Raw genomic sequence first — 13,487 nt, 5'->3', positions numbered from 1 at the left:
CAAAAATATCAGAAAAATTTAAAAGCCCCGTTTGTGATAAAGTATACCAACAAGATACATCTTGAGTAAAAAACAAAACAAGACACACTGACAACACTTTTTAGTGTTTCCAAACTTACAAAGTATTTTTTCATACATTATCTCATTAAATTTTCAGAACTTTGAAGTAGAACTGGGCTTGTTATCTCCATCTTACAGATGAGTCAACAAAGTCACATAACAGGTGACTGAGTTTGTCTAAAACCAAATTCCTGGTACTTCCCTGTGGTCCAGTCATTGAGAATCTGCCTTCCAGTACAGGTACAGAAGTTCGATTCCTGGTCAGGGAAGTAAGATCCCACATGCCACGGAGCAGCAAGCCTCACCTGCGTGACAAAGCTCAAGAAGCCCAAGCACCCAACAAGGAGCTGGCACCCCACCACGAAGAGGAGCCAGCGCCCCGCCACAAAGACCTAACACGGCCAACAAGGGCTGCCCTGCTGCTCAGCGGGGAAGAACCCGCCTGCAGTTCGGGACACCTGGGTTTCACCCCTGGGTTGGGAAGATCCCCTGGAGAAGGGAAAGGCTACCCACTCCAGGATTCTTGCCTGGAGAAGTCCAGGGATGGTTGAGTCCATGGGGTCACAAAGAGTTGGACACAACCGAGTGACTTTCACTCACAGCCAAATAAATAAATAAAACCAAATCCTTATGATTTCTGAATGTCACTCTGTAATGGTCTTTTATTCTTCAGCTGAATCTGTTTTAACATAAAACAAATTATGAAACTATATAACTTTGGTTTCCAGCCAAGAATCAGATGGTATCCTCCCATATTTTGAAGTGTCCACAAATACGTACTGAGTATTTACTCTGTAATTATCACCGTGAGGTACTAAAAAAAAGTTCACTGATAATAATTTATAGACCCCTAATCACTGTTTATGACTGTGTACAGGTATGACTTAAAGTAGGAAAAAGGAGGGAAGGAGAGCGAAAGGAGATAAATACATCAGTGTAGAATGAGGCAGGAAAGGCACAATAAAACAAGTCTCATGAAAGAAGTAATAGCACAGTCTTTTAACTGCAGCATTTATACAAGCCTTAAGAGAAAGGTGGTATTTGAGCTACACCTAAACTACAAACAAGCTTCTTCTGGTTCAAGATGATGCATCAAACATACACATTAACCTCTCCATTCAAAAGAAGAAAAATCACAATGCTGAAGTACCAGGCACTAAGTTTATAACAGGGCTCAAAAAGGAAGAAGGAAGAGGAGTGGACCAAAGGGTTCAATGAATTCCAGGAATGACTAGAATACTCCTCAGCAGGGATTACAAGGAACCTATAGAGAAGGCAGACTACGTCTTCGTCTCCCAGGAAACCACAGGCAGGCTCTAATCCAGAGCTCAGAGTGGCAATGGGCAGCCATCACCTGATACATTTTCAGAACTCTACCTGAACACCCTCCCACTCCACATCTTAGATTCATGCTTTTACCTCTAAGAGAAAAACTGCACTCTGAAGATCCAGAACTAAGTGCCTGTCCTACCGTCAGCGGCGAAACCCCCAGAATACAGCCCTTGAAGAAACACAAGCTGGAATCAAGACTGCCGGGAGAAATATCAATAACCTCAGATATGCAGATGACACCCCCCTTATGGCAGAAAGTGAGGAGGAACTAAAAAGCCTCTTGATGAAAATTAAGTGGAGAGTGAAAAAGTTGGCTTAAAGCTCAACATTCAGAAAACGAAGATCATGGCATCTGGTCCCATCACTTCATGGCAAATAGATGGGGAAACAGTGGAAACAGTGTTAGACTTTATTTTTTGGGGCTCCAAAATCACTGCAGATGGTGACTGCAGCCATGAAATTAAAAGACGCTTACTCCTTGGAAGGAAAGTTATGACCAACCTAGATAGCATATTGAAAAGCAGAGACATTACTTTGCCAACAAAGGTTCTCTAGTCAAGGCTATGGTTTTTCCTGTGGTCATGTATGGATGTGAGAGTTGGACTGTGAAGAAGGCTGAGCGCCAAAGAATTGATGCTTTTGAACTGTGGTGTTGGAGAAGACTCTTGAGAATCCCTTGGACTGCAAGGAGATCCAACCAGTCCATTCTGAAGGAGATCAGCCCTGGGATTTCTTTGGAAGGAATGATGCTAAAGCTGAAACTCCAGTACTTTGGCCACCTCATGCGAAGAGTTGACTCATTGGAAAAGACTGATGCTGGGAGGGATTGGGGGCAGGAGGAGAAGGAGACGACAGAGGATGAGATGGCTGGATGGCATCACTGACTCGTTGGATGTTAGTCTGGGTGAACTCCGGGAGTTGGTGATGGACAGGGAGGCCTGGCATGCTGTGATTCATGGGGTCGCAAAGAGTCGGACATGACTGAGCGACTGAACTGAACTGAAAGCACCCAAGCTACCTCCCCCCAGCTGCCCTTCATCTCCCTTCTCCCAGGATAAATTCTGGTGACAGCAGGCAGGTAACAGAACCACACATATAGAGAGAAATGTAGGCAACTACCAACATAAAACAGTCTAAGACTAAATTCTCAGCTGTGAACAATCAAGGGCCACCAGATACTAAAAAGCTGCACAGAAGAGAAAAACAGCAGAGGAACAAATGATACAGATCTAAAGGATAATGGGATCATTTAAAGAACAGATAAGACAAGTTAAAAGAAAATTCCAATTAATAAATTAATATCCTTAGAGTATCGTCTCAATTCTTATTATTAATAAGAATAGGTTGCTATGAAAAAAGATTAGATAACAAAAAAGTATTATTAGGAATTTTTTTAATAGCTGCCAAAAACTTATTGGAAAAGATGAAAGTAAAGGTCGAGGAAATATACCAGAATGCAGAGCAGAAAAGATGAAAAGATGGACTATTATGATTTTTTTTATGGAATCATTCTTCAAACTTTTTTTATTTTTCTCACTGTGCTGGGTCCTTGCTGCTGCATGGACTTTTTCTATAGTTGCAGAGAACGGAGGCTATTTCCTAGCTCCAAGGTGCCAGCTTCTCGTAGCGGTGTTTTTTATTGTGTGGAGCACAGACTCCAGGGCTCCCAGGCCTCAGCAGTAGTGGCATGCGGGCTCAACAGTTGCCGTTCACAGGCTCTAAAGCACAGGCTCAGCAGCTGTGGCACAAAGTGCCCTGTAGTACACGGGACCGACCCAGACCAGGCACTGAATTGGTGCCTCCTGTGTTGGCTGGCTGACTCTCTACCACCGAGCTGCCCAGAAAGTCCAAAGACATGGATTATTGAAAGAAGAATCAAATATAATTGAAAAATCAATCTGAGGCATCTAAAATTAGGTAAAACAGATCATTACAAATAAGGAAGAAAGAAAACAGAAGGACAAATACTATCAAAGAAATAATAGAAGAATATTCCCAAGAGCTAAAGGAGATCAATCCCGGGTGTTCATTGGAAGGACTGATGCTGAAGCTCAAACTCCATTACTTTGGCCACATGATGCGAAGAGTTGACTCATTTGAAAAGACCCTGATGCTGGGAAAGACTGAGGGCAGGAGGAGAAGGGGATGACAGAGGATGAGATGGCTGGATGGCATTACCGACTCAATGGACATGGGTTTGGGTGAACTCCGGGAGTTGGTGATGGACAGGGAGGCCTGGCGTGCTGCGGTTCATGGGGTCGCAAAGAGTCGGACACGACTGAGCGACTGAACTGATTTCCAAGAGCTAATAAAAAGGCAAAAGCCTCAAGACCAAAAGATTGCACACCATGAGGGCCTCATGTAATTTCAGAAAATTAAGGAAAACAGAAAATTCTAAAAGTTTCAGAGACAGAATAAAATACCTATTAAGGAACAAAAATCCATGTCACATCAGACTTCTTATTAAGATATGAGATCCAAGAAAATACAGGTCTAATCTAATCTAGAAATGTAACCAAAAGAAATACCAGGACAACAGCTGTGCAGGTAGACAGGGTCAGTCCAAATCAGAGTATCAAGCCAGAAAAATGGGAGAAAAATAACTTTAAGGGAAAAAAAGATTATCTATTGCAAAATAACATAAGGTGCAGAGGAAGAAAGAGGATAAAAGGTAAAGAGAAGCAGGGATGTCCATCCTCGTCCTTCACAACGGGAAGTGGAAACACACAATCTGAAATCGACGAGCAGGAAATCCAAGGTCTCATGGGCAACCTGTCCTTTCCTCCATCTTCTTTCTAGACTGGCGTTTTCCTCCTGAGCTGTGAATGTTACAGAGCCCCAGGGAACGGCCTTACACCCTCCTCTTTTTCTATACAGCCTCACCATGTCATCTCATCCACTAGCATATATTAAAGAAACCCTTTTGGTGATAACTCCAAACAAACTCCCAGATTTCTCCACCTAATATGCCCACATGCATAATCCATAGGTCAAATAAAGCATCCCTAAAGCAGAATTCTTGATCTTTCTCCCCAAACCCACCCTTGTTTCAACTTACCCATCTTCCTCAAACCATGAGGACACCACCCACCTGCTGTTCAAGCCAGAAATCTAAACTGTCTCAGATGCCTCTCTCTCTCTTCTCAGAGAAAACGGGCAGGAAAAAAACAGGAAGTTTCTTTTTTTCCCTAGCTTAGCACCAAAATATTCTCCAAACTTGTCTCCACTACTGCTCTAGTTAGAACTCAAAGTTACCTCTCAGCCTACAGAAAAAGCCACCTAAGTGATCTGTCTGTTCCTACTATCTTCCTCCCACAATCCATTCACCACAAAAAAGTACGTTATTTTGCAAAATCAGATCACATCACTCTGACAGAAAATCCATGAAAAGCTTACCAAGGCACTTATGATCCAAAGACCGCATGAACACCTGTAAGGGTCTAGTGCCTTCACATGCTTTGCTCATTTACCCATGAGATCTCAGCTCCAGCGTAACTCCTCAGGGTGCCCGCCCCGGCCATCCCTCCCATGCCAACAAATAAAACCACTCTCCTTCAGTCCCGCAGCCTCATTCGTTACACACAGATAGGTTTCCAAGCCTTGTGTTTACTTGTCTGCTTATTGAGTTCTGTTGACTGTCTCTCCTTCTTAAAAGGCAAGCTCTAACAGGAGAGCCTAACACACAGTTGGTACTCAGTAAATATTTGTTGATATCTATGAACAAAATGTTACCAGTTCAGTTCAGTCACTCAGTTGTGTCCGACTCTTTGCGACCCCATGGACTGCACCATGCCAGGCCTCCCTGTCCTTCACCAACTCCCGGAGTTTACTCAAACTCATGTCCATTGAGTTTGTGATGCCATCCAACCATCTCATCCTCTGTCATCCCCTTCTCTTCCCATCTTCAATCTTTCCCAGCATCAGGGTCTTTTCAAATGAGTCAACTCTTTGCTCACGTGGCCAAAGTGTTGGAGTTTCAGCTTCAGCAGCAGTCTTTCCAATGACTATTCAGGACTGATTTCCTTTAGGATAGACTGGTTGTATCTCCTTGCAGTCCAAGGGACTCTCAAGAGTCTTCTCCAACACCACAGTTCAAAAGCATTAATTCTTTGGCGCTCAGCTTTCTTTATAGTCCAACTCTCACATGCATACATGACTACTGGAAAAATCATACCTTTGACTAGACAGATCTGAAGTGATAAATGTTCTCAGCAGAGGAGCTAAAAATATGAACGTGATTTGCAATATTGGGAGGGCAATGCAACAGAGTCAAATTCCTTTTCTTTATTCCATTCTTCCACCACTCAACAATGATGTACTGAGTGCCTGCTATATACTAAACCAAAAACAAAGCAAAAACAAACTCTGCCTCTTAGAGACAGTTAATATATACAAACATAAAAATGTAAAACAGGAACATTTTAAAACGGCCTCAAGGAAAAGAGTACTTTTACTTTATTTTACACATTCCTGTGGAGAAGGAAATGGCAACCCACTCCAGTATTCTTGCCTGGAGAATCCCATGGACAGAGGAGCCTGGTGGGCCCCAGTCCATGGGGTCACAAAGAGTTGGACACGACTGAGTGACCACACATACATACACACACACACACACACTCCTATATTTTTAAAATTTCTCTTTCATATTCATATGTTTTTGTACTTCTGTGGAAGATGTTCTGGAAGTCATACACTAACCTATTACCTGTGATTATGTACACCCAGAAAGGACAAGTAGAATATGGAAGGGGAAGAGCATTTCCTGGACACCTTACTCTGCAACAGTCTATCTCGATCTACCCATCTATCTATCTACAGTAAGCACACATATCCTTTACAATAAAACCATAAATTACTATTTCCTAAACACAATTTAAGGATTAAGAAAAAATAAAGATCATAAAAAATAATAAGCTATTTAAACGTTACCTCATTTTTTGTTTAGCTTTTTCACAAGTTTCCAAATTTTGAAGGACATGCCTTTCTGGCCACTCCAGAGGATTAGTCTCCACTAGGCGGGAAGAAGTAAGCTCCAGTGAACTGTTATCTGAAGAGAAAGAAACACATGTGAGTACTGAACGGTACTGACACACTGGATTTCGCCATATAAAGATGTGTACGTGTAGATGCACACGTAAGAACCAGCTGGATTAACTGTGCAATGCCTGCCTCAGGCATTTATTAAGGGTGTCTCTGATGACCTGAACTATGCAAAATGGCATAGAAAAGTTTTTTGGAAATGATTAAAAAAAATTAGTATTGAGCTTTATTTTACATTCTCCTCATAATAAAAGTTATGGGCTAGAATTCAGAAGAGGAATTAGCACTGCAAGGACTCATAGGGAATGAAAGCATAACTTTGTTATTTTTGTGAAATTAGTTCTAAATGAAAAAGAGACAACTCTGTGGAGAATATATGGGATATAATATGCGATCTCCATATTAGAAAGAGGAATTAGCACCAATATCCTGAAAAATTTATATTTTTAAAAGATTACTTCATTCTCAAAAGTACAATAATACCATAAATAACTTAAGACGTTTGAGGGTAAAGATTACTTTAGAAATAATTCTCACATATATTAATGTAAGATGCTTTAACATATCCATTTTCAAGTAAATCACTAACATTAAATGCTATTTTTACTACTAATAAAGTATTATATGTAAGAGTGTCTTATCTTTTTGGTCAGTATGGTGCAGTGAATTAACATTGAGATTGTTGGATAATCTACAATTCTCATTAAAGACAGAGGGCCATCTTCCATTCTCAATATTAATTATGAGGACATCTCAATGTTTCAAGACTGACAAAATCACTAACTGTACTAATGGATTCCAAAATAAATTGACTGAAAATTACTGGACATTAGCTGTTTGACTAACTGTCAACCCTGACAAAAAATACCCATTTTATACTTTAGGGTCTTACAAAGTGATAATGATTTGGGAAGAAATTTTTGAACTAAAAAAAAATTAATCACAGATGAAAACAGAAGCCAACTGCATACCATTTTCCCTTTACTTTTAAACTATTTAGTCTTCAATAGTTAAAAATATTTTTAATGTCTATACTGGATTGCCCCAACCAAACACCATCCAAGTATAGTAGTTCCTGCTTCTTAATAAGGGTGGTGAAATACGGACTATTTCATGGAAGAATAAGCTTCATGATGAAATAATCTGCTTTACAATGCTGGCGTGGCTTTTCAAAAAATGGATAAAGAAAAAAATCATTAGTAGTTCTGAACAATTACAGGCTATGTTCACAGAAGAATACAAGCCATGTTAAATAAAAGTAAATATTAATTATCCCCCTAAATATTACAATATAAATTATTAAATTTGAGTATGCAACCTATATAAATGTAAATGCCATAGGCTAAATATTAAGGGGCAGACAAGCACTCCTGTGAGTCACAGGAGTGACCTGGTGACTAAGGTGCACTGATAGTAACAGCAGCTATAATGGCAGCATGAGTGACCAGTCACAGCTTTTGGAGATGATTACATTCTAAGTGTTTCACAGGAATCACCTCAGTTAATCCTCATACTAAGCCATAATATTACCCATAATAACTGGGTAATATTATTATCCCCATCTGAAACATGAGGAACCACGCATGGAGAGGTTGAAGAACCTGCCCAAAGGCACTCAGCTGAGGCCTGAGCCCTGGCCGTCTCGCCCCAAAGGCCTGGCCTTCACACATGGCACGAGACGCTGTGCTGATATTCTTTTCTAACTAGATCATAAGCCTGTTGAAAGTCAAGGACCCACCCAAACTTTTAATTCTTTGTGTGCCTTCCTGGCATCAAATAGAGAAAAGGCACACAACAAACATTATTATTAATTTGATTCTATGGCCATTTTCTTATTAATGTATGGGATAAAAATGATTTTCACAGAATAACAACAAAAAATTATCCTATACATTTACAATGCCAGGCAACTGTTAAACGCGTCCTTTTTAAATCCTGAAGAGCTTCACTCCATGCAAATTCATCACTAGAACAGAAAGCAGGAAAACAGAAAGAAATGCCAAGTTAATATAGAAATGATTTCCTGCTCCTTCAGTAAGTTTGGTGACTTCCTACTATAACAAATGGCAAGTGTGGAGCATCTTATTATATGTAGTTTTAACTACATTAAGTTTAGTAAGTTCTACTTTTCTCACCTTATGAAAATATAGCTTAATAGAAACCCATCCATTCCAGCAGCTTAGTAACAGTTTTAAGAGGAATTACCTTAAAGTGCTTCTCCTTCGCTCAAAAACAATTATACTGAACGTGCTTAACAAAAAAAGTCATCAGAAAATTTCTAATGTCTAAATGATGAAAAATACAACATATTGATATTTACACACATACTTGTACACACAAATATATTACTGCTACAATTTGATAGATTTTGATTTGATCAATACATTTTATAAGTTTTAATAATAACTCTCATAAATGCTACACACAAAAAAAGGACTACTATCTAAAGTAACAAAAACTTACCATGTAACATACTGGACGTTTTGTCTGTCTTTATTAGACTTGTTTTAGGAAGAACAGCATCAAAATGACCTAAAAAGCGTTCCCTTGTGCATGTTAGCAGACTTTTGAGTTCATCCACAGAAATCACCTCACGCTGCTTTGCCAACTTTCTCCTTTCTATAAGACAACAAATCAATATGATTAACAATATAACTGTTATTTAAAACCCTGTGAGCTACTGTATTTTAGGGGAAATACTTTCAAAAGTAAAAGAAATGAATTTCTCAAGCAAATCAGCATTCTTGTGTAGGCCTATTTTCCTTTCAGTCTCATTTGAAGGTAATAGAAGAATTTCCAGTTATGTGAAACAGAGTAATTTGTTAACACTAAAAGGTGAGCAACAGTCAAAACAAGTTTACAGAAGTTTTCAGAAACACACCGCAGAGGATGAAGAACGGCCTTACGTGGGTGCTCACGTGAAAATAAAACCTGCAGCACTCTCGGTTAAGCGTGGTGGTCTGGTCATGTCCGTCTATTCCCTCTCCTACTCAAAACTCAGAATCACAACCGAGGAATTAAAAAAGGACAACAAAAGAATAAACACTAAATGACGGCAGTTTTCAACGAATTTTGGAGGATAAGATGATGGTGGAGTGGTAACTGAGTCAGCAGAGCAGAGAAAGGGTTAACCGAAACAGGAAGGTCCCGCAAGACAGATAATGGATACGCCCTCAAGCCAGATGACTCTACTCTCATTTTGGGGTAGAAACAGAGGAGGAGGAACCTCAGATCACAGCCTATCAGGAACGGGAGATGGTGCAGGACAAGGAAGCCTGCCATGCTGCAGTTCATGGGGGTGCAGAGCCAGGCACAACTTAGCGACCGAACAACAACAAAAAAGCTGGTGTTGATGCTGGAGGGTTAGACTACAAGATTAAGCAGAGGCTAATACTGAAAGGTCAGACTTTCAACCCGGTGGCCAGAAAGACAGCAACTACAGATGCCCCACTGCAAAGATGAAAGGATTCTCCCTTTGAAAAACTGAATGCCCCAGGAGAAAAGAGCTAGATACTGACACTACGGTAGAATTAAGGAGAGGACCTCACAAACAAAATGTTGAATAGTTACTCCACCACTCTTGAAGCTTGCCAAATATTACATTAGAGTGACACATAAAATTTCCCAGTTAAAACAGGACAGGGGGGAAAAAAATCACCAGACATTTAATGAAAGGGGTAGAGGGGACAGGGAACTCTACATTTCATGGTCTCATGTTCAGACATGTAAAGAGTTCAATTCAGCAATTCTTCCAGCTTCCTGCTCCCTCCCATCACCCACTGAGCTGGTCTGGAAAAGAAACGAGGCATGTTCTGATCAGAACTCCCCTTTCCAACTTCCACCTGAGTGAGCAAATCCTCAGGATGCCTCTGTATGGTGGTGAAAGCCCCGCCACAGCAGGCCTGATCTGTGATTGCCCAGCTCTGGCTATCATTCAGGGAGTAAATTCAATTCTGGGTATATGCAGCAGAAAACCCGTTATAGCTCTAAAAAGTCATATCCTTCAATCTAGGAATTTATCTCCATCAGTGTGTTTCTTAAGTTTATTTCTCAGTTGGTTCCAAATTTGGGAAACAAGTATTATTTACTAGGCCCCCCCAAACTAAAAGCCAAGTCTGGGATGAAACAGAAAGACTAAAGCAAGCAAAAATAAAAAGGAGCCCAGCAGAAGCAAAAGCATTCCAGGTAACAAAGAAAGTTTGCTGGGATTAATACTCTCACAAGGGCTTCTCTGGGGGCTCAGACGGCCTGCAATGCAGGAGACCCAAATTCAATGCCTGGGTCGGGAAGATCCTCTGGAGAAGGAAATGGCCACACATTCCAGTATTCTTGCCTGAAAACTTCTATGGACGCAGAAGCCTGGCGGGCTATAGTCCATGGGGTCATAAGAATCAGACATGACTTCACGACTAAATCACCAAACCAGCAATTAATATTCTCACAGAAATAAGAAAAGATACTATACTCATGAAACAAGTACAGGATGATCTGATAAAGGAACAGTCAATGACCATGAAAATATTTTTTAAAATTAAGCACGGAGAGATCAAAATTAAAAAATACTGCAAGACATCCCCCAGAAACTAGAACAAAAATAATATGGAAACAGGAAAAAAGAGCAGCCATTCTATCCAAAAAAAGCTTGCTATATAACCAACAAGAGTTCTAGGAAGAAGAAAGAAAATGGGTGAAAGAAAATTATATTAAAGAAAAAATTATAAGAAAATTATATTAAAGAAAATTATAAGAAAAATTTTATTATAAGAAAAATTATATTGTAAGAAAATTATATTAAAGAAAATTATATTATAAGAAAAATTTTCAGACTTAGGAAATGTGAATCTTGTACTGATGTGGCTCATCAAGTACACGGTTTAATACACTAGACAGTGGAAAGCGGGGGGTACACACATTAAGATTCAGAATAAAGCTTCCAGAGACAAAGCTTCTGGAGGTAAAAGTTCTAGAAGGGGGCAAAAGCAAACTAAAAAAAGACCACTTTAAAGGATAAGAACTAGTATGAGATTTGTCAACAGGAACACAGCAACAGGAAACTACGGGACAGGGACTTCCCTGGTGGTCCAGTGGTTAAGACTGTGCTTCCAGGCCAGGGAGTGTGGGTTCAATCCCCGGATGGGGATCCCACATATCATATCAAGTGGCCAAAAAAAATAGACGGGGGACAATGTCTTCAAAATTCTGAGGGCAAACAATTTTTAACCTGGAAGTCTAGACAAATTATCAATCTAGTAAAGATATTTTCAGACATGCAAGAGCTTGAAAACTGTATGCCCCAAGAACAAACTTTTACTCAGGAAGCTAATGCAAGACATGCTCCAACCAAACAAGGGAGTAATCCAAAAAAAAAAAAAAAAAAGGAGGTCAAGGGGTCTAGAGAATAGGAGATTCCAAACGAAAAGAGGAAAGAGAAGTCTTTAAGATGTCAGTAGGTCTAAGACACATTTTGTTCAAAATACACTAAAATATGAAATACTCCAGAAAAAAACCTATGAGAAATAAAAAGGAACTGTTGTGTTTGAATATACAATAAATTTAACAACAGGTGTGTGGCAGAAATGTTGGAGGCTTTGGAGAAACATAAAAGTATTTTTGCCTCTACAGAAGAAAGGGCAAATTAAAAATAAGGTGATTATCAACCACAAGAAAAACAAAGATTATACAAGAAAGGAAAATTGACCATCATATACTACATGACTCAGTAGTAAATTTATAGATAGGTAGGTAGGTAAGTGGGCTTCCCTGGTGGCTTAGATGGTTAAGAATCCGCCTGTGAAGCAGGAGACCTCAGTTTGATCCTGGGTTGGGAAGATCCCCTGGAGAAGGGCAGGGAAACCCACTCTAGTGGGTTTTCACCTTAGGTGAAAAATAATCCCTACACAGATGAGTCTGTAACACAAGTGACAGATAAAGATCTGGGAGAAAAATATTGGACTAAAGTCTTAAAATGAATTCACAAAAGAATGCTATTCCTAAAATAAGCTAGTAATAACTCAGGACTTAGTAAAGGAAAATAGAGTGTAAAACATCTAAAAATATCAGCAGAATGAACAACAATCAGGTCTGCACTGGGCTCTATAAATTTAAAAACAACGTGGGGAACTCAGAATTGTGACCACAGTCCTGGAGCGATATGACAATGCTGCTATTTTGGAATCTGTTCTGCATCACACTGAGCAGTTTTTATTTAAAAATCATTCAGTGTTCTTAAACCTTTTGTCTTTTTTATTTTCTTAATATTTTATTTGGCTAAACCAGGTCTAAGTCGTGGCACGTGGGATCTAGTTCGCTGACCAGGGGTCAGACCTGGCCCCTACACCGGTAGCCCACCTCAGCCACTGGACACCAGGGAAGCCCCAAGCCTTTTCTTTACAAATCAGAGAAACAGGATATTTAATACTTCTAATTATAAAAGTTTATAAATTACAAAAGATCAGTTAGACATAAATTATAAAATTTATGTATCATTTCAAATGTCTATATCTAAATATCTATGTATAGTTAAAAATTAAGATAATTTTTAAAAATAAAATTTTCATGCAAACTTTCCCAGTTGCTCATTCTAACTCAGTAGTCAGAGAAATATTGGGGGAGATAGTAAGTTTAACCCATGTCTGATTAATAATTTTGAAAAGAATTTTGAACAACTTGTTTTCCAGCAGAAACTACAATCTATACTGATACTGAAACATTAACTTTTACCCAAAGAAAGCTTTCCTATTCATTTTCATCAGGTATAAATTAACTACATCAATTTAAATACTTTTATATTTATATTCACTTCTCTGAAGATCACTGAAAGAGACACTAAGATTCTCTTACACTGGAAACGTCATTTGTTGTCATCCTCCTCTACCTTCAGAGATGCATGAAATCTGAACCTTTGTCCCCAGATTTTCAACTCAGTACTCAGTCTCTGGGTAAAGGAGAGATTGGCTCAGCAAATAACTCCACCATAATAGATTAAGTGGGTCACTCATCTTAATCAAGATTCAACGCTTCAGATTGCACTTGGCCAGTGCATGGATATCCCCAGA

At 39.4% G+C, this 13,487-nt stretch overlaps 1 protein-coding gene across 4 annotated transcripts in view; it reads right to left on the bottom strand.

Moving 5' to 3' along the window:
• MTBP (MDM2 binding protein) overlaps window positions 1-13,487 on the bottom strand; it is a 77,877-nt gene that overhangs the window by 26,849 nt on the left and 37,541 nt on the right. For all 4 annotated transcript variants that reach the window (XM_027561701.1, XM_027561702.1, XM_027561703.1 and 1 more), the window contains 2 exons: window positions 8,896-9,051; window positions 6,322-6,439 (listed from right to left, as the gene is read on the bottom strand). In XM_027561701.1, coding sequence (XP_027417502.1) covers window positions 6,322-6,439; window positions 8,896-9,051 — 274 coding nt within the window. The remainder of the gene's footprint in view (window positions 1-6,321; window positions 6,440-8,895; window positions 9,052-13,487) is intronic.

Source organism: Bos indicus x Bos taurus, chromosome 14 (assembly GCF_003369695.1).
Source record: "Bos indicus x Bos taurus breed Angus x Brahman F1 hybrid chromosome 14, Bos_hybrid_MaternalHap_v2.0, whole genome shotgun sequence".
Taxonomy (NCBI): domain Eukaryota; kingdom Metazoa; phylum Chordata; class Mammalia; order Artiodactyla; family Bovidae; genus Bos; species Bos indicus x Bos taurus.
The sequence above is the reverse complement of the archived record's forward strand: the minus strand, read 5'-3'. Positions and strand labels throughout refer to the sequence as shown.